This window comes from Telopea speciosissima, chromosome 2, assembly GCF_018873765.1.
Source record: "Telopea speciosissima isolate NSW1024214 ecotype Mountain lineage chromosome 2, Tspe_v1, whole genome shotgun sequence".
NCBI classification, from domain to species: domain Eukaryota; kingdom Viridiplantae; phylum Streptophyta; class Magnoliopsida; order Proteales; family Proteaceae; genus Telopea; species Telopea speciosissima.
In genome coordinates, this window is record NC_057917.1 from 70,858,938 (window position 1) to 70,881,123 (window position 22,186).

General features: G+C 37.9%; 1 protein-coding gene across 2 annotated transcripts; it reads left to right on the forward strand.

Moving 5' to 3' along the window:
* The first annotated feature begins 955 nt into the window (after positions 1-955).
* Positions 956-21,875, forward strand: LOC122649809 (nucleolar protein 14). Of its 2 annotated transcripts, none has more exons than XM_043843050.1 (15): positions 956-1,269; positions 1,778-1,912; positions 2,032-2,182; positions 3,402-3,484; positions 6,828-6,887; positions 6,965-7,177; positions 7,455-7,583; positions 10,311-11,003; positions 11,851-12,043; positions 12,151-12,344; positions 13,892-13,996; positions 14,086-14,225; positions 18,956-19,234; positions 19,391-19,684; positions 21,469-21,875. In XM_043843050.1, the coding sequence occupies exons 1-14, from the start codon at positions 1,045-1,047 to the stop codon at positions 19,650-19,652; spliced, it is 2,862 nt and encodes a 953-aa protein (XP_043698985.1). In that variant the 5' UTR covers positions 956-1,044; the 3' UTR covers positions 19,653-19,684; positions 21,469-21,875. The 2 variants fall into 2 exon arrangements, with proteins under 2 accessions (XP_043698985.1, XP_043698986.1); XM_043843051.1 differs by lacking the exon at positions 21,469-21,875 and adding an exon at positions 20,380-20,584.
* The last annotated feature ends 311 nt before the right edge of the window (positions 21,876-22,186 follow it).

Consider the following 22,186-nt stretch of genomic DNA (forward strand, 5'->3'; position numbering starts at 1 on the left):
ACGATACGAACCGATACGTATCTGCATCGATCCAATACAATGCGATACATACCGATATGTCTCTTTTTTTTTATTTAAAAAATGGACTGTCTTGAATTGTATCGAAATATATTGTCCGATACAATACGATATGACCGATACGTATTGATACATCTAGTAAAGAGTTTTGTGGGTGATTTAATACATATCGATCGATACGGTTTGATACATGCCGATACATACCGATATATCGATACATTCCATAAAAAAAGCCATTTTCACTCACAGACTCGATAGAGCTCCTAATCTAACGAAAAAAATGAAAGAAAACTCTCAACCAAGAGTCTAAAATCTTGCATCTAATCTTGGTTTTTTACACTGTTAAACTGAAAATGACTCAAGGAGTGCTACAACATCATCCTTTGCATCATCCAATACTCTTCATAGCTATAGACGGTTACAACATGCAAGAAACCTTTATAACAATTTCAATTTAATGCACTTGTTTGGTTATATATTATTCCTCATTTTAGTGTTTAAGCATGACACTTGTGATATATTACTTATTTATATTATTATTTTTTGTTCCAAAAGTGTATTTCCATATATATCTTGACCATTTTTATGCATATCTGTATTGTTTAATATGTATCTCCAATATAATATGATACGTCTCTTAATATCACCTGACCGATACAATACCTGATACCGATACTTTAAACCTAGGTTGGGCCTGGGCGGCTTTGGGCTTTCGCGGGGGGGGGGGGTGGTGAGGGGGGAGCCTTAACAGAAGAGACCAGTACTCTTCTAAGAAATAAGATGGTAACAAAACTAGGTAATCACAGAGACCCAACTCCCAAGCAGCTCCCCAGTATTTATCGAAACCACTTCACTAACGTGGTCCACCGTCCACTTCAATAACTTGGTTTGCCACACTCACCCTTGTTTTATTGCCCCCAAACTCCCCAGGGGCTGCAGAAGGGTTCTCAATACGCTTCCTGCAAAACCCTAAGCCCCAAGTCTTCTCAATCTTCTCTGCCTCAATCGTTTTCCCCTCAAAACGTAATGGCAAAAACAAACGCTAATAACAGTAATGCCAATAAGAAGAAGAAGAAGAGCTCGACCAAGAAGTTGCTCTCAGCCCCAAACGCCAAGGCCATGATTGCGAAACCTGTGAAGCTAAACCCTTTTGAAACTCTCTGGTCCCGCAGGAAATTTGATATACTCGGCAAGAAACGGAAAGGTGAGGAGAAACGAGTCGGTTTGGCTCGTTCTCGCGGTATTGAAAAGGCAAGTTTCTCTCTCTCGTTCGTTCTGTATTTAAACACAGCGGCTGGTTCTTTACACAATTAATTTATTTATGAATCTATTATCATGTTATAGTGAATCACAATTTTTTCATGTATATGTTGGTAAAAGTGACTGTTTTGAATGAATTCATGGCGTTCCTTGGTGTCTTTTCTCGGTTTAGTGTGTGTATGGTAGTAAGGTGCTTGTTTTTATGGCTTATTGGAGCCAGGTCAAACTGCCTCTGGTAGAAGTTGCTGCTTTTGAAGAACTTGGGGTCTCTCTCTCTCTTGTGTGATTTCTGGTTTCAGCTTGATTGTAAAATGAACATGAAGAAGATACAAGAGAAACACAGAGCATGATAAAACGGTCATCTCACTGCTTTTAAAATAAAAAAATCTGGGTTAATCTCCATATTTTTATCTGCCTGTTCACTTGTCAAATTCTATTATTAATGGAACTCCCATTTCCTACCATCTATATCTGCTGATGCCATTTTGTTTGAAAACAGAGAAAAAGTACTTTATTGAAGGAATATGAACAAAGCAACAAATCTTCTGTATTTATGGATAAGCGTGTTGGTGAACAAAATGATGCTCTTGGGGAATTTGATAAGGCTATCTTACGTTTCCAACGCGAGCGACAGGTAAGTTGAGTGTTATTGAAGGGTTCAAGGGTTCTCTAGATTTCAAGATTCAAAATGAGAAGTTGAGCTCTTGTCGAGTTCTGCCTTGATTTTCTGTTATGTTTTTATTTGGTTTCCAGTTAAATTTGAAAAGCAAGAAAAACAAATTTAATCTATCTGATGGAGAGGAGGATGATTCTGCAATGGAAGGTGGTGGTTCATTTTCAGCAAGGGATGATTTTGATGATGAAATGTTGTCAGATGATGATGGCTATGCAGCTGAGACAAAGAGTACGTATGCACTTCCCATATAGTGGGATATATTTATGTATTTCAATAAAGTAGCTGTGATTATCAAAAACCATAGTAGTAACCAAATTTGAATGGTATGATTACTTACTTTTATTTTAATTTTGTAATTCTTGAGTTTGACTATGTGAAATAGAATGTGATAGTAGTGCTGAAAGTTACACTTTTGATAAATTTGCAAACATGATGTCATGAATATAAATGGTTACATGTTATTCTTTTTAGCCTTCCAGAAACTTCTTTTCTGTATCTGTATTTATTATTAAAAGAGAATTGATGTTAATAAAAATAAAAATAGAATGGGAAACAAGCTCTTTGGCAAGTTGAATAAAAGAAATACACAAATAGAAAAATTAAGGGGCAAAATTTTCAAGGAAGGATGTTTTAATGCCATTGAATGGCATCACTATTAATAACTTAAACATTATTATCCAAATTTTTACGTCTATTGCCTCAATATAATTTTATTTTTGTGGGGGGGGGGGGGAGGTGAGCAGTGTTCAGTAATTTGTTCTGATGCTCTTTCAAGGTCATTTAATGCCTTTTGGTCTCGAAGGTTGCTAGAAAGTGACCTCATAAAAATGCTAAAAAAAGGAATCTTATCCAGCTTGAACCAGAATAGAAGTGAACTAACAACTGTATGGACATGAGAAAACAAAATGTTATTGGAGGGTAGCTTGAAGGTTCAAATTCATCAAATATCATTGCCATAAATCAGGAGGAAAACTTATTCCCAACCTGGTTGGAGAGAGAGAGAGAGAGTGTGTGTATCTCATTGTTAGTGGTGTGGTTTCTTTGTTGTACTGGTTAATTACATTATTTTGTGAAATAAACTTATAAGCAGATAGCACTGATAATTAATGAAGCTGTGCCTCTTCAGTGGTTGTTAATTGCCCCACTTTTTTCCCTTAAATTTTTATTTTATTTTGGTTGGTGTTATGTTTTTTTTCTTATTTTCTTTGTTAAATTCAAAATTTGGATTTAAAACAGATGGGTGGAATGAAATGAACTGCATATACAGAGCTATATAGAGCTTGTAGATGTAAACAAGAACTTTCCCAAAAGATCAAGTGATTTTTACTGTAAAACTATACTTTCTGTGTATTGGCATTGGAATGGTTTGGACTCTATTGTTTCTCCCTATTAAAGTTTTTATCTGTTCTATTCTACTGGCATTGATGGTGCATTTTTATACTTTCAGGGAATTCATCCATTATGAAAAAAGTCAATGCTCTTAACCCACATGATCCATTGGAAACTAGTTCAATGGGAGGAGAGGAAAAGGTAAGATCCTTGTTATACTTCTGTAGAAATTTCTATGTATCATACTGAGAGAACCTCATGTATCTTTTGTTTTGTTACTCCTGTTGCACGAAATCTTATGAGCTATCTCCTTCAAATAGATAATTTGAATATACATGATCCAATTTTTTAATGGATATAAACGTGTAGATATTAATGTAACAAACTGAAGGTTGAGCTTCAGAATCCCCATAGTCCATTTAACTTTAGTCATAGCATATTTCCCCTAAATGAATTATTAAAGAATGAATGGAATAAGCATAATCACATCCTGTTTTTTTTGTCAGAATCACTGTTCATTTATTGTATTCTGACATGGATCTGAGACTAGGTATTTACTACTGATGGATCTGGGAGCTAGTCCAGACAGACACTCATGCTCACTGTAACTCTCCTAATATTTGAGTCTTATCCCAAAAGCATTGGGGAATGTAATAGTTTATTGTCAGCTGTTTTTAGATTGATACATTGTGTTGGATGAAGTTTCAAATTCTAGGTGAGGGTGTTATGCAATCCTGGGCTCAAAATACCCTATGCCTATGGGGTTCGCTGTGGACCCACCCGGATACTACATAACCCAAATTACAAGTGTATGGCAGTTTTGTAATTTACTGAAAGCCAAGCTAATCAAAGGAACAAAATAGGCAGTACTCGTGGATGTCAGCAGAGTTTTATAGGAGGGGTAATTCTGGAAAAATAATAAAAATGGGAAACTGAATACCTAAAGGACTAGAGGCAATGACGTAAATCTAGTTCAATGATGGGGTTAAATAGGATCATTCTTAGTGGACAGGGGCATACTTGTCATTACGATGAACAGTACCCTTCTTTTCCATGACATAACAGCACCCCCAAGTCAACTTAAGCCCTTTGTGTGGAAGAGAAATCACCTTTCAAGAGTTCCATCAACCTGAAATTTCTGATACAAGATTGTCTATCGAATCCAGCGAGAAATTGACTCCAAAAAATCTGCTCGTGATCGATAGGTTGGAGCTGATATCCAGGACTGACAGTAAAACGATACCAGTGGAGGACCAGATTTGAATTTCTCATCATCGATGGCCTTAGGACATGAGCTCTTGGCGTTAAAGTTTCCCCTGACAGGTAATTATAATCCCCAAGCTTGAGAATGAAAAGAAAGAATTCTAATTGATTCGCGAGGGTCTGACAGTACCGCTGAACAGGGTACTGTGGATATAGGGGTGAAGAAACTCAGGGAAAAAAAAAGAAGTAGAAGAGAGAAGGGAGGAGAAGGATGTATGCCAAAAGCAAGCTCACACGATATAGTAACTCTGCTAATCTCTAACTCAGTCAATTCAATTCTCCATTCTTCAACGTATTACAAGAATATTAACAATAAAAACCCAACTAAAAATGGAAACTAAACAAACTAGGAAATAATTCAAACTAGGCAATGTCTCAATAAAGAAACTTCCAAAAGAACTCCTACGTAATCTACCCACCCACATAAAAATGAAATAAACTAAAAGATTACTTCTTATACTAACCAAGGGTCGAGACCTTGGAGTTGACACTGGTTTCGACCAGCCAAAAACCGAGATTGTCTCGGTTTTGACCATATCTCGATCGAAACCTGGTACTTTCTTCAGGCTATCTCGAACCTTGGTTTCAAGGCCCAAAAGGGTTTTTTTTTTTGCACCGAGTCTTGTTGTGCTGCCTATTTTTGACATTTTGAACCCAATCCATACATTAGTTTCACATAGAGAATACTCAATTTAAAACTTGTGGTTTTGACCCAAGTTTGATCCAAGATTGCTTAAATCTGATTTATATTGAAGGAGTTATGTTCCGGTATAACTTAATTTGGTGTGCGCGGATGTTGTTTAAGACTGCTTGGAATGGAAATAAATTTTTAAACATCAAAACAAATGAATATTTTACCGCTTTTTTGTTTTTTAGCAATGTTTTATCATAAAAAGCGACGAAACAGACGAGAGCGAGTCAGAAGGGAATGGACAAAGCGAGGATGGATCAAAGGAGAGTATATTAAGATTTATGGAATTTTTAGGTTTGAGAAAAACCTCAGCATTTAAAAGTTTAAAATTACTCCTACAGCTGAAAATCCAATTTTTGTTCTTGAATGGGAGGGGAGGGGTTGACTTGTTATCCTTTTAGAATTTATTTTTTTAACTATTTTTATTGGATTCAAAAAGGGGGGGTATTTGCTTATTTATGGTAATATCTTAAGTAAATGTTTTTATAACAAATATAAAAACATTTGCTTAAATGATATTTGGCATAAATGAGTGTCTGTCCTGGTTTCAAGCCAGGTTTCCTCAAGTTTCAATGGGGATAAGTGAATTTAAATAGGTGTTCAGCTAAAAACTTGTGAAATTACCGAAATATGGTCGGAACAGGGTTGAAACTGGTCGAAACTAATCGAAACTTGGTATTTTTTAAACTCCCCTAAAGTTTCGTCTTGGTCAGCTGTGATACCGAGACGTCTTGGTTGAAATTTGAGATTTAGTTTCATGATATTAACGACCAGCTCCCTTTAAACCAGAAAACCTTGTTGGCCTGGTTACGTCTCAGTCTAGGCCTACAAAGAGGGTCGTTCTGGTCCAGCCAGGCTAAGGCAACCGCATCAGGGTGTCAATGATCTGATTGCTTTCTCAAAATGTTTGCTTTAATGTGATAACCACGGCTTTCATGTAGGTTATGATTTTATCCACCAGTTTGAAACATTCCATGCCAAAGCAGATTCTTTTTTACTGTATTTAAAAGTAGTTTTGGTCCATTTTCCTTTTGTAGACCAACAAAGTTCAACTTGGCTCTATCTTAAACTGTCAGGAACTGCTTTTGTTTTTCCCCCACTCTTGTAACTTTGTAGCTTGGTCTGCAATTTCCATTGGACGTTTTTATAAATGTGTATCCAAACCTTGGTTGGTTCTGCTTGTTTTATAGTTTTAAGTACCTTAGTTTATCAACCTTGATGGAATTAAATTAGAAAACTAATTTGTAGCAGTGGAATGATGCTTTGTTAGTCTGTTAGAAGTTTACCTGTGTTACATTGGATGTAAAATTTAACTGTTGCTTTTTTACCTTCAATCCTCCTCTAAATTGTATGTTAGTGATCTTCGGATAGTTTATCGTATTTCTTGAATTTGGTATGGTATCTGCCTTAGGAGTTGGCAATTGCTGAACTATGTTTGTGGCATTCTGGAGGACATTATTTGGTGAACTTGGAACTAGTTTGATGTCTCTTTAGTATTTAACCTTGGGGCAAACTTGTCCATTTTGTTTATGATGGTATTTAAATGGTAATTGTAATTCCTGATGCCATATAACACGTCTCATATTGCAGAAGCACAAAAGCAAAAAGGAGGTAATGGAGGAGATTATCTCAAAGAGCAAACATTACAAGGTATCTGATTCGTTATGTATTAATAATGTTTGACTATATTGGAGGTCAATTTAGCTCACTTGGTATTCTTACGCCAGGCTGAAAAAGCAGTGCAAAAGGAAGAGGATGAACAGTTTATGGAACAGTTGGATAAAGATTTCACAGCCTTACTACAGTCTGAGGTGTTGTCATCCTTGACTCAACCAAGCAAAATTAATGCATTGAAAGCCCGTTTGAACAAGAGCAATTCAAATGAGCCTATGATGAAGAGTGAATTATGTGGTACACCTAGCAAAGGGTCTTTGAAACAGGTATAGTTTTAATCAGATTGTGGATCTCCCTAACTACTATCAAAGCCTACTTAATGGGATTCTGAAACTTTGGTTGTTTTCTACCTACATCCTCCTCTGATTTCATAAGTTTGTTCTGGATTATGTCTCATCCATTGTGGCTCAAGGACTTGTGCTGAAGATGTCACTTGGCATCCCTACCACAAGCTTTAATATATGCCGTGGTAATTTTGCTTCACACAGATGGCGCACTATGATGTTCTTGAGTAGTTATACTTAACAGTCTATACTCTTTCAGGAACAACCTGATGCCTATGACAAACTTGTTGGAGAGATGGTGCTCGATATGCGTGCTCGGCCATCAGACAGAACAAAGTCTCCTGAAGAGATAGCCCAGGAAGAGCGAGAACGACTTGAGCGTTTAGAGGTATTTTTGAATCTCCAAAGGCTACCTCTCTGCATCTTTGCACTTTATTAGCAAATAAAAATTTTTCTGAGTTTCAGATATTTTAACTTTCATTTTCAATATTGTTTAATTATTTTATTGCTCTGCGATTCTGGGGTTTGAAAACCCTGTTTGGGTTTGCTATGGACCCACCCCAAGGAGGAAAAAAAATCCAATTACAAAGGTGCAGTGGCAATATCATAATTTGGGACCCCTTTCAAAGGCAAACAGACCTTGGGATGGAAACGTAATTACAATTGAAGAAATAGGGCTTATCTGGAATTATAAGTGGGAATGGGATGACAGCAGAATCATTTTTGCAAATATGGACTTTTCACGTGATTAAGGACAATTCTGTCCTTATTTGTAATTCATGGAAGTCGGTCATCCCCTACCTCAGGATATCAGTAAACCTGCGATAAATTTGGTTGATAGAACTCACCCATAAGATTATCACCTGTAAGATGAGCCAAAGAATCAAGTTTAAGTTACTGAAGTCATATCTGGTGGAAGATAGAACCAGATCTGATTTCAATGGGTTGAATCTCGCAGTTCAAGCAGTATTCCGACTTCAGTCTGTGCAACCTGAGTCGCCTTAGGGTGGGAAAGAACACCCTCAAATCTCAATCCAATCCGTGAGGTCTCAATTAAGCTAGAGAAAATTACGTACCCCTCCCCTGTACTTTGCCCTAATTATACGTTCCTCCCCTTGGTTTTCCCACCTTACATTTTGACCCCTTATGGCTGACGGTGTTAGGGTGCTGTTAGTTAATGGTTTGAAAAGACTATTTTACCCTTGTTCTAAAAGACCACAAATAGAATTACAATGATACTCTTTTGCATCATCTTCAACCTAAAACATCCATTTCTTTTCTCCTCCACCGTCAGTAGCAGCACTGCCACCACTGCCGCTGCCATTGCCGCAAAGAACTAATAAGAAGAGATCAGAGGAGAAAGGTGATCGATTGGAATAGTTTGTTTTATTGTTTGTTGCTGTGGTGTTTGTTCGGAGGAGGGTTGTGGGCAGTCATACCCATTGGGTTACCAGAAGACAAGGTCCAGACCTCTTGGTAGTGGCATTTCTCGATTTCCTTCTCTGGGCGAGACGATTTTCCTTGTTCTGAGGTACCTGAAACTCGCCATGGAGCCATGGATTGCATTGCAAGAACAAGCGAAAGAGATGGGAAGTTACCTTGAACTCCATCTTCTTCCTTATTAACCTGGAAATCAGACTTTTTTTTTGGGAGAAATGGAGAGAACACTCCATCTTCTTCCTTCTTAGCCTGAAATCAGACCTTTTTTTTGGGAAAAATGGAGAGACGATAGCTACAGAGATCTCCCAATTCCTCGTCAGTTAATCTTATCTTCTCGTTTCTATTTGGATTAAAGTTGCAGTCTCTCCTGTCTTCATTCTTGGTTCTTTCCTCCTAGGTGAGAATCCCTTTGCTTTCTTTTTTCTTTCCCTTTGTTTTGTTCAAAGAAGCCCACATGGAACCATATTTTCCATCTCTGTCGAACCATCATCTCCAATACAATCCATGCTTTTGTTAGAAAAAACCCTTGTTTTCATAAATTGATCCATCTCGGTTCTACTTCAGTGTTCATAGCTTTCAAATTTGACACTGGTTCAGGGAGCAACCACAGCCCCCTTTGCTGTGGACGTTTTGGATGGTTTTCATCCGGGAGTTGATTTCCTTTGTTATGCCATAGTTTTTGTTCTTGAAGGATTTGAGATCCCTTTAGCCGGTTTGGTTGGGACTATGGTGTCACAGACGGCAATGTTCTTCATTTGGTTCACCGGGGTTGAAGGAGCGGGGTTGGGGGCCTGGGGCAGAGTTGCAGGAAAGGGTTTTTTTTTGGGTAATAGTTGCAAGAAAGGGGTTGTAGGAGGAGGAGGAAGAAGGGTAAAAGGGTCTATTTACATGGACCTAGTGTTAGTTTGGGATTAAATCAAAAAGGTTAATGGGTCATCTCACAAGGACCCAGGGTTGGTTTGGGGATTATAAAAAAACTTACTATGCCACATCAGCATTTTACAGACGGATGCTAACGGAAGGGGTGTAATAGTAATGTTTTTCAAAGTAGAGGGGAGGGGTGTATAATCGAGGAAAATGCAGGGGAGGAAGGTGTAATTAGGCCAAAGTACAGGGGAGGGGTATGTAATTTTCCCATTAAGCTATGATGATTTTTCTGCAACCCAGTGGTTCCTGTAGTAACAGATAAATATCGAGATAACCAAACACTCTGAATAATTGAAGAGAATAAGAGGAAGAAGATGGAATAAGCAAGGGTAATGAAGAAACTTAACCTGGGAAAAATAATCAGGAAGAACGAGAGGGACGAGAGAATTTGTACAGCACCACAGCTGCAACCTGTAGACCTCAATTTTTTTCAATACACTTAAAAAAAAAAAAAAAAACTGAACTATGATGGTTACATGATAGTATAGAAAAACTCAAAACAATTCTATTCGTATCCTGAAACCAAACTACAGATAGAGTTCAACTAACTTGGACTCCTACTGCTACTAAACAAAAATAAAATAAGCAATACAAATTAACAAAAACAACTCCAATGAGAAGAACCAAAAAAATCCCTTGTTATCCCTACGCATAACTGCATCATATTTTTTGGTGAAAATTTTCAATATTGTAGATTGGCAACTGAAATGCATATAGTCTTAACCATATGTTTTAACCATTTGTTCAGGAAGAACGCCAGAAAAGGATGTTTGCTGCTGATGACTCCGGTGATGAAGGCAGTGCTGATCATCAAGGTGTTGATAAATTATCTGATCAGAAGTTAAGAGCGATTTCTGGGGATGATCTTGGTGATTCCTTTTTCAATGAAGAACCAGGCAGTAAAAAGGGTTGGGTTGATGAGGTCCTTGAAAGAAAGGATGCAGAAAATCTTGGAAGTGAAGCATCTTCAGAGGATTCAGAAAGTGATGAATATGATAGTGATCAGGACAATGGAAGTGATGAAAATATTCATGAATCTGGGGATACTTTGTCCTTGAAGGGCTGGGAACAGAGTGATGATGACAATCTCAGCACAGATCTTGAAGAAGAAGAAGAAGAAGAAGAAGAAGAAGAAGAAGAAGAAGAAGAGGAGGAGCAGGGAAAACAAGGAGTAGATGGCCTGGTTAAGATGAAAGACAAGACCACAATAGAAGTTGGGAATAGAAAGGGAGATCTTTTAAATGTGGAGAGAATGAAACCTAGTGAGGAACATCCAGCCCGGAAGGAAGCCCTTCCGTTTGTAATTGAAGCTCCAAGTACCTTTGCAGAGTTCTGCTCTTTAGTGAATAATAGGTCTGATGCTGAAATAGTAGAGGCTATCAATAGGATTCGTGCATGCAATGCAATCAGGCTTGCTGCAGAAAATCGGAAGAAAATGCAAGTATGGTTCTTCTGTCTTCTGTAACTTTTCTTAATTTCCTCTTAATGTATTAAATTTGCATTCCAGATTGGTTTCCCAAAAGCAGGCCTTTTCTCTTGCAATATAGCTCTATGCATTTGTGTTTTCTTTAACTGATTATGATTTATGAGGAACTTGGATATGAAATTGTTTATAATACTGACAAAATCAGACATCAAAATCTGCTTAATTTTGAATCAGTACATCAAATTTTTACTTGCAGTATATCAGCTGTAGTTACCTTACACTAACAGAAGTTAATGCAAACGAATAAAAATCTGGTGATTATAACTAGAGTCAGTAAAATAGAAACATAATATATTTCAAACTGTAGTAACCTTTCTTGTTTGTTCCTGTGATATTTACGGTCTTATTTCTCTTACTTTTTGTGGTACCTTTCTTGTGTTATAACTCTTGTTGATGTAATATCCATCAAATTTTTATCACCCACCAATGGAATTTTTTTCTTCTTCTTCTTCTTCCTCTCTCTCACTCTCTACACCACCCTCCAGTCTAGCTAACTATTAAAAAAAGATACCCCGTCACCATTGCCAAGAGCGAATCTCTTTGCAGCTGTCTAACTTGGTATTGTGAAAAAGTGGGTTTTTCTTTCAGGTTTTTTTTTTCCCTTTGGGTTTTTTTTTTTGGGGGGGGGGGGGGAGGTTATAGCTGTCTTTAAAGTTTTAACTTGCTTATTTGTTTGAAACTGCTGAGTTGACTAGGTCCTTGGGTGAGTTCAGAGTCAAGCCTTCCCAAGTAAAAATAAATTGTAAATTGATTGACATATATTTTGGCGGTATTGCTAAACTTGTAAGTTTCCCTTTTGCAGGTGTTTTATGGTGTCCTCTTACAGTATTTTTCTGTATTAGCAAATGAAAAACCATTGAATTTCAAGCTATTGAACTTACTGGTCAAGCCATTGATGGAGATGAGTGTTGATACCCCATACTTTGCAGCTATCTGTGCTCGTCAACGCCTACTTCGGATTCGATCCCAATTTTGTGTGGCTATCAAGAACCCTGGTATGCCCCTGTAAAGTTTTAAAGGTAGTTCTTACTTCAATTTACTGAGACCTACCATGCTGTTTTTCACTTTTTCCTATGGTGTGGACTTCTTCCATTCTTTGCAGATAAAAGCTGTTGTCCTTCTCTGAAGACATTGTTTCTATTGAGGCTATGGTCAATGATATTTCCATGCTCCGATTTCCGTCACGTTGTCATGACACCAGCGATCTTGTTAATGTGTGAATATTTGATGCGTTGTCCTGTAAAATCTGGTCGGGACATTGCCATCGGATCTTTCTTATGCTCCATGGTTCTCTCCGTAAGTGTCCTTTTCAGAAGTTGTCGTAGTTTTCATTCTGAGTGAACGACATTGAAATAAGATGCCATATAGCTTGCAGTAAGTGCTGTTTTTTCCTCTATTAATTATGCATTCAACTTATGCGTGGTGACTAGAAGTATTGTTAGGGACACTGAGGTGCATTGCACCAAATTCTGCATCCCTCCCTCCCCCCCCTCCCTTTGGTGAAATAGTTTCCTAAAAAGTAACTTCAACTAGACACCCTATTATATAGAGAAGGCATAGCAGAAAAAATGTCAAAATTTCATGCTTATGTCATTCATTATGTTTGCCCTTGTTATTACTGAATCCTGACTTGATTTTCTGTGTTGGAAGGTCTCATCACATTGTTATCTCTTTTATTGTCTAAAAAGTATAAATTCTATTTGCAGATTTGTTTTTTAAAAAATAATGTCGAATATCCTTAACGCAGATTATGATATGGAAGATGCTTTTGTTCATTGAAAACATAAAATAGGTTTCAGTAAATAGAAGTACTGGGCGCTCATCTTCTAAAAGATTATCAGCAGCATTATTTTCATCTAAGAGAATGCATAATATGACTTTAAAGATCTCATGCCAATCCAAAATCCTTCATGTCAGACTTGTAACTTGTTCTACTTTGTCCTCAAGGTTGTTAAGTCTTCTTGGAACATCATGCCATTATCTGTTTGAAATGGGACTTTACTTCTTTCCCTATCAGCTTTGCTTACTTATCACATTTTTTTTTTTCACCTTTCCCCCTGCCCCCTTCAATTAAGACGATAAAAGAAGTGGGGTTCTTTCTTCAAATATATAATATTTCATGCTTTGGGCAGCGTTAATTGACACATTTACTGCTTTTCATCTTGAAGTATGTAATGCTTCAAATTGCTGGTAGTTCTGTGTAAAGCCTGTGGCAGAATAAGGGCAAGTTGGCCCAAATGCACATCAATAGTATCGTCTTCTTACCCTCCATTCATATCAGTATTCTGATCTATATCCTGCTTGTAAATTCTTGGAATAACAATTTTAACTGCAATAATGGTGATAATCTTTGACATTTAACGAATATAATGGTCATCTCAATTTCTTATAAATATTTTATTATTTGGCATGAAATAAATAATAAAATACCCAAAAATTGTTAGTAATAAAAAATAATAGAATAACAGCCGGTATACTTATATCCACTGTGTGCAATGGTTAGTAGTTATTCTGTTAACATTATCTGAATTGATAAGTAAACAGTATTAAACTGTTGTATAGAAATTATGTTTTTTTTTGGGGTGCAAAATATAAATTTATTAGGCGTCTTATTATTTTTCATTGCTGCATGAAACAAAAGGGTTCTATGCATGCTTTGTATTTAGATGGAAGTTTTCCTGCTGGAAAATGAATTGGACTTCTCTCTCTTAAATTGCACATGAACTCTTGGAAAAATATTTTTGATTAAATCTTATTTTTAGCATTATTACTGTTATTGCAAGTCTTCTATTTAGCAGAAAATGTTTCCATAGGCATCAGTAATGTATTGTTTGAGCTAATAGGTCACTAAACAATCTCGCAAGTTCTGCCCGGAGGCTATAATATTTCTTCAGACTCTTCTCATGTCAGCTTTTGATACAGAACTGGGTTCATACCAGCATTCCCAGGTAGGTACAACTTCTGTTTATGTGCTTTTGATGGGGGAGAGTGCCTTTTTTTTTCTATTTGGTATTTATTTGTTTATATTGTGAAACAGTTTTATAATCTTATGGAACTCAAAACACTCAAGCCCTGGCTGCGATTACAGAATCATGTATCAGATATTGAAGCTCTAGATTTTCTTTCAGTGATGAACTTGCCAGAGGACTCTCCTATTTTTGGCTCTGACAATTTCCGGTAAGGTTTTGCTAGGATCTGTGTCCCTTTTAAGCTGCCTGCTCATGTCAATGGTTGTGTGGCATGGGAATATTGTGGGGCCTTCATAACCAACTTGTTTGATATGTGTTGATCTGTATACCACTAGTAAGTGAAACACTTAAATGGATTCCTTAAATTGGATTGGGCACATCCAGAAAATTGCATTTTTCTGGACAATATTAAATAAGCAGACCATACACATGCATACATGCACACCAACTTAGTTTGATTTCTTTGTCCATCTGTAGACTATTTAATTAGTGGAACACTTTATTGGATTGACCACATCCAGAAAATTGTATTGCTCTAGACAATATAAACAGCTCGTAGCCACACACACACACATACACATACAACTGGATTTGACCGTTTCTTCTCTTTGGATTTGTGTGTTTGGCGATGTCTTATTGGAGGTGAGTGTGGAGCTTGGTAAGACGTTATTACATGGTGGTTGTATTGAGCAGCCGATGGGATCAGTAATGACTCGTTTATGACCAGAGCTTTCACTTTTCATTGGTGGCATCAGCCTGGGGGTGATGCCTTGTGGAAAAGCGATGAAAGCACGGTGAGGTGTATTATGTCAATAGGCGCAAACCTCAAGAGTCGAGGTTCTAAGAGATTACTTTCCTCTTTTGAAGGTTATATTTTATATTAGTACATCTGAGACCTCCGATGCAAAATAATCGGATGAATATAGACAAGACCCAAGAGAAGATAGGCAACAAAAGAAAACATAGATGATCATTCTCCCACCTACGCTGACAAAAACATATTTGCATAACATGATGACTCAATAATGCACCTGAGGCTTACCTCCACATCCTAAGGTTACACCTCATCTTTTTGGCAAGCAGAATGCCCTGCGTGATGCCTTATTGTTTAAAACATGATTTGACCAAATGTTGACTGATAAGAATACATAGTTTAGTGCATAGGGTTTTTTTTTTTCTTGGATAAACTATTTTTAGGTGAAAGGTTTATGGTCAGCAAATCTGTGGGTGGGTGCATCTATTCTGCCATGTGGATGAGTGATGTGGAAATTCTAACCGTTGGATATCTAGGAATGGTCTAAATTGGTTACATCTGGTGGAGGGCCGGTTAGATCAAGGGAGAACTCTGAGATGGGATCTCAGAGTTGCAGGGGGAAATAGGGAATCATGCACTCACATAGAGCAACCCAATCGACTTTTATATTCAATTCTGTGTTACAATGTTGGGTACATGCAATTATATAAAGAGAAACAAACAAGACTCCTAACTAGACTCTAAGACTAACTTGCAATCCAACTCTTTCTCCTATTCCTACGTATCCAACTCAAAACATGAATAAAAGACAAAGACTACTAAACTACTTCCATCCCTTCTTAGACCAAAAGGCCGGGTTGGACCAGTCCGTCTGGGTTTGGTTTCCAAAGCCGGTCATGCTGGTCCAACCAGGCAACTACTGCTACATCAATTCTCCTCCTCTGAAAAGAACTCAACTTTGTCAAGTTTGGAAAAGGACCAATAAGCCCATTTGAGTCAACACACTGAAGGGGGAATGATCCCGCTACCTTCTTGAGCTTAATGTTGGGGAGATCTTTAGTGACAAGAAACTTCATTTCTTTGTTGGCGTACTTGAATAGTAGGCATTCACATGCCCACAATGTTGTGCCTTCTTATCAAATGGCCATGATCGACCAAGAAGATTATGACACACCTTCAAAGGGAGGATGTTACATTGTACTATATCCACGAATCCACCAATAGAGTAGGTGAGTAGACACCTATCAGTATTCTTGAGATTAGTGTTGTTAACACATGCAACTTTGTAGGGAGTTGGGTGTTGCTCTGTTTGCAATCCTAGCTTACAAACGTCTTTAGAGACATTAGTGCAACTACCTTCATCGTTCACCATGCTACATAGTTGGTCATTGTACTTCAATGATCAGTTTTAAGCCCTTATTTGTTTGCAATTACCATGGGTGATTTAACTAGAGACATTCAAGATGAGGGTCCTTGGTGTATGTTTTTTGCTGATGATATTGTTTTGGTGGATGAGACTAAAGCAGGGATTAACGCCAAGTTGGAGTTATGGAGATCAACCTTGGAATCAAAAGGTTTTAAGATAAGTAGAACGGAGATGGAGTATATGGTAAGCTGATTTCGGAGTAGCTCCGATACATAATAAGCTATTATAAAATCGTTTGAGGTGGCATGGCAATGTTCAACGGAGGCTTTTGAATGGTCCAATGCGGAGGAGTGATTTGATTCAGATTGAAGGAACTAAAAGAGCCAGAGGCAGATCTAAAATGACCTAAGGAGCAGTGGTGTGGAAAGACATACATAGCTTAGTGGTGGTTGGGGGGAGGTAGGTAGGAAGAACTCTAAACCCTCCCGGATAGGATCCCAAGTAAAAAACCCACTCAGATAGAAACTCGAAAATTGATTGAAAACTCAAACCTCTCAGAATAACACAAAACTATAGGAGACGGTAGTTAATAAGAAGGATAAGAACCCTTCAAAAGATGGGAATGATTCGATGAAACGGTTTGGGAATAATTTGGGTAACAACGATCTCAGAAACTGTAAAACTCAAATTAAATTCAATCCACCCAACGGATTGGTCTGAAATTCAGAACAGACTTCAAGTTCAATAGTTTAAATAAAAGCATTAAGGTTCCAATACAAACCAAAGGCTGGATTAAAAGTAATTTTGAAAACCCAAGTCTGAAATAGAGAAAACTAAGAAAAAGAGAGGTTTTTTTTTTTTTTTTTTTTGATAGGTAGGCCCCAAGGAGATTTGAAATCATGACCTGTTAAGAAAAGAGAGATTTTAAGTATCTCACAAACCAAAAATCAGTAATCAGAACAAGTATCAGAGTAGAGATTCACTTTCCAACTCCGCAATCCTAGTAGTGAATTAGTGATAAGACTGACAAATCACAGGCAGAAAGAATGGCAGAAAACAAAGGATTACTTACTTGAGTATTAAATGAGAAGAAGAAGATATGACTAAGCATCCCCCATAGCCTCGACTGGAATCCCACCAGCATTAATGGTATTCCACCACAAAGTACCGCATCTCTCAGCCATCTGAGTTCCACAGAATAAAGAAAAGGCTCAAGCCAAAATTTCATTAATCAAAGTCGTGTACAAGGCTGTAGCCCCTTACAAACTCATATAGAAGACTCAAAACATACTCAAACATTGGAAAGGAAAGTCCTAACCCAATCCTTAACTAATAAGGTAACATAAATTGACTAGGAAACTAAAATAATGAAAGAAATTGACTCAAAACAGGACTTTAAGTAAATTAATGAAGTAAATCCCGTTTTCCTACTTTCTACCCATATTTTAGGCTCATTAAATTGGTCAATTACAAAGTAAATCCATGGGATCAAATGCCCAACATGTATAGAACCCAACCCAAGGCTTATTTTCAATATAATAAGCCCATTTCGGTGCTTTGTCTGCATCATTAGGTCTTGTATTAAGTATGACTTCGAATAGAGCTGATTGGAGGGTAAGGATCCATGTAGCCGACCCCGTTTAGTTGGGATAAAAGTCTGAGTTGTTGTTGTTGTGCACTTCACGTGGGTTTGGAAGATACTGCTACAACGCCAATCTTCATCCTCAGTAACCTTATGAGTGATCGAAACAGGACGAAGAACACAACAAGGGTATTTCTCCTCATCACTGTCATTGCCGTTGACTTCACCCGGCTCACGCTCTGCCTCCAAATTAACTGTCTCAAAACCAAGGTGTGCTCTTTTGGAATGTAAGGTATAAAAGAATCCTTATCAATACAAGCTACCAAATGGTTTTGACACTGAGCACTAATATGCCCCTACCCTTTGATCTGACACCATATTGGTGGAGGACCGGTTAGAGAATGGGAGAAATCTGAGATGGGATCTAAGAGTTGCAGGGGAAAGAGGGAATAATACACTCATGTGGAGCAACCCAATCAACTTTTCTATTCAATTATGTGTTCCAATGTTGGGTACATGCAATTATATAAACAGAAACAAACAAGACTCTTAACTAGACTCTAAGACTAACTTGCAATCCAACTCTATCTCCTATTCGTAAGTATCCAACTCAAAACATGAATAAAAGACATAAAGACTGCTAAACTACTTCCTACCCTTATTAGGCCAAAAAGTCAGGTTGGACCTGTTCCATCTGGGTTTGGCTTTCAAAATCTGGTCATGCTGGTCCAACCAGTCAACTGCTACTGCATCAACATGTCAAATTTCAGCCTCATAATCAATCATTAACTCTTCCATTAAATGGCATACCCTGCGTGTATGTTCATGAATCCCCTTGGCAGTCTTGGGCACCTCTTGGTAGTCCTGGATTCTTCTATGATTTGTTTTGCCATATGGCCAATTCTGATAGGGCTGAAATTTGACATGTGAGCAGGGGACCTTGGGGTTTACCTGAGCATAAATTTCAGTCCTAACTTAACTGCCACATGGTTGATCTAGGCGCCTACCCACCGATTTTGCCTGTGGGCTGCCAACCACAAAACCCCTCTGTTTTTCTTCTGGATAATGAATCTGGGCCTGAGGGGCAGGAAAATAAAAGATTCAACGGAAAAAAGAATTTTCTGTTGTTACCAATGATGATGTGCTCATTGTTATGATCCTGATTTATGGCATCTCAATGTTTAATTTTTAGTTTAAAAAAAAAAACTCATGCTTGCTATCCTTGTTAAACTGCAGGGCCAGTGTTCTTGTTTCTGCCATTGAAATGTTACGGGGATTTGCTACCATCTATGAAGGATTCAACTCCTTCCCTGAAATATTCTTGCCTATATCCTCTTTATTACACAAAGTGGCTAAACAAGAGAACATGCCAGATACATTACAAAATAATATTAGAGATGTTGCTCAGTTGATAGAGAATAAAGTTCGTGAGCATCACATGCTGCGGCAACCGCTTCAAATGCGGAAGCAAAAGCCAGTGCCAATAAAACAACTAGTTCCGAAATTTGAGGAGAAGTAATTTACTGTTCTCTGCCTTCTAATCTTTATCTCAACTGATAGTAGATCTTAGGAGTGGTTATCCCCCCCCCCCTCTTTTTAAGATATGGTTCCTCCCAAATTTTTTAATAAAGGAGTTGCTGAGTTTGGTATTTTTTTTCTTCTTTTGTGCAGCTATGTGAAGGGTAGAGATTATGATCCAGACCGTGAGAGGGCTGAGAAGAAGAAGTTGAAGAAACTTCTGAAACGGGAAGCTAAAGGGGCTGCCCGTGAACTACGGAAGGATAATTATTTCATATATGAGGTGAAGCAGAAGGATAATGCATTGCAAGAAGAGGAAAGAGTCGAGAAATACAAGAAGGCCAAATTTTTCCTCGAAGAACAAGAGCATGCTTTCAAATCTGGACAGTTGGGAAGAGGCAGGAAAAGAAAATGATGTTTTTAGGTCTTGCCATGACTTCTTTGGAGGTAACTTGTCCTTTGTGAACAATCCCTTACCTACTGCAGTGGTTGGTTTGGGGGGGGGGGGGAGGGGAAGAAATAAAGGATAGGGAGCCCGGTTCCACACTGGTAGTAGGTGTTAGGAACCCTTTCTCAGATGCTACTTCAAATGCAATAACTGCCATGTGGCAGATCACATAGAGCCCAAATTTTATGAACAGGTAGATCCCTAGGCCCCTCGATCACATGTAAAGTTTCAGTCCTATCAGAGTGTGCCATGTGGCAAAACAGAGCTTTGAAAATCTAATGTTGTGGGAGAGTGCACAGTGGTGGTTGGTGTAGTGTAGGCGTGCATGGGCATACATGGGAAGGTATTTGATTGAATTTGAGTATGAAATTTGGCATGTGATTAATCCAGACTACTCTATCCAACGGTCAGAATAGCCATATCACCAATCCACATGGCAAAAGAATATTGGGCGTGTGGGAACTGGGTCCTACCCACGGGTGTGTATGAACCATTTTCCCTAGAAATCAAAGAAAGTTGGGGGGTGGGAAACCTTTTCTTCAGTAGGCCCTTTATTCTTCTGCTGTCAGGCTTAATGTAACGCTTTCATGCATTGTGGGCTTATCTTTCCTATTTGTTGTTGCAATTGTATCCCTATTTCAACATCAACATCATCATCATATTTTTATTTTTATTCTTATTTTTTCAATCATAGTAAACAGTGTTCAGATGGGCACACTGTATCCTCTTTTCTGAAATGATCTAATATCTCCATTTTACAAATTGAAATGGTCTCTGGATGGTTGTGATATTTAATTGTCTTGGGAAGATTTTGGACTAGAAAGAATCTTGGATTATGAAGTGTTGTAATTTGTGTCTACCCTTGAAAAGATTATATAACATGTCATCCTTGTTATCTTTCACATTTGCATTTGTCTTAACAGCATTATCGTCCCCCATGGTAACATTTTTATCAGATGTGGGTGGAGCTGTACTTGATGCTGGATTTACCCATAATAGCTCTAAAATCAGAATAATTTTTTTTGGTTAATATCTAGAATCAGAATAATGTTTGATCATACTGGGGTTATATTTATCCCCCTCCCTGCCACCCAGATTTTAGGTATTGGTATCAGTATTGTCCAACAGTGATACCGATACCTAGACGATACCAGATCAGTGATATGATATGGACAGAGGGTAAAATTGTCAAAATATGGTGTACAGTATCAGTATCTTTAAAGGGAAAAACCATCCGATATGGCCAATACAGACCAATTCCCATACCTAAAACCATGCCGCCACCCACCCCACCCAGAGAATTGATGTTGTAATTGTACAAGGATATGCCTAATGGTGAATGTATTATAGGCATACAATTCTTATTCGGAAACCAGGGCTTTTGAGTTGAACAATGATGCTTAGCTTGTTTGGTGCACTATTTCCGTGTGACAATGATGTGTGAGAGAGAGAGAGAGAGGGGGGGGGGGGGGAGGTCTGAAAATGCATGTTTCCCTTTGTGTGTCGGTATGTGTGTGACAATGATGTGTGTGGGGGGGGGGGGGGAGGTCTGAAAAGGCATGTTTCCTGACTGTTTTTCTGTCGTTTTAGGGGGAAATGGTCAAATGCCATCCTTATAAGCAGAAGAATGGTATTGAATTTATCAGCCAGTAATAAAATAATCAACCATGCTGTGTCAAACATAAAAGAATTTAGTTTCTATAGTAATTGCTGGAACTATTTGTGATTTTCCTCGTTTCACAATCTTATGTTTTTGATAATTAAATTATTGCATCTGTCCCAGTTCATTATTTCTCATCACTTCCAAGTACTGCCCTCATCTTCATGAGATCAAGTGGCAAGGTGGGGTGCTCAAAGGCTGGGCGACTCCATTTTTTGGCATAACTCTTTTCATCGGCAGAGGTTCCATGATATATTGATATATACTTGGAGGTGAACAATTACCCCAATAACATGTCATGTCCAACGAAGAAGCTGAAGTTTAAGGTGCCTTTTTATTGAGTTTCACTCGGGTGATAGATCAGGCACAGGGGAGAAAGCTTTGTTTTAATGGAAGTTACCTGAAAAGCTGATAGTTTTTCTAAATTGTTGGCTTTTGTTTTTGTATCACATGACGCTTGAAAATTCAGGGAACAACTCTTGGTCTGTATTTGGTTGCAGCTTAGAATGATATCATTTATTTTGAGCTCATTGTATTTGTAACCCTAATTTATTTTTCTTCAGAATCTGAAGTTGATGTTTCAAAATGAAATTGTTTCTATTGGTTATGAATGTAAATGCATCATGAACTGTATTTGGTGATCCTGGTGTTTGTGTGCAGAATAAGCATGACTCCCCTCTCTGTGGCAACGACTCCTTTGTGTGGTGGTAGGGCAGGCTGTTAATCGGTAATCAGCTGGATCATTCATCTAGTGATTTAAGAATTTGAAATTGATATAATGATTATAAGAAAAAGGTGCGATTGCTTGCCCACATATTAGCCTGCAAGCACATATGCACTG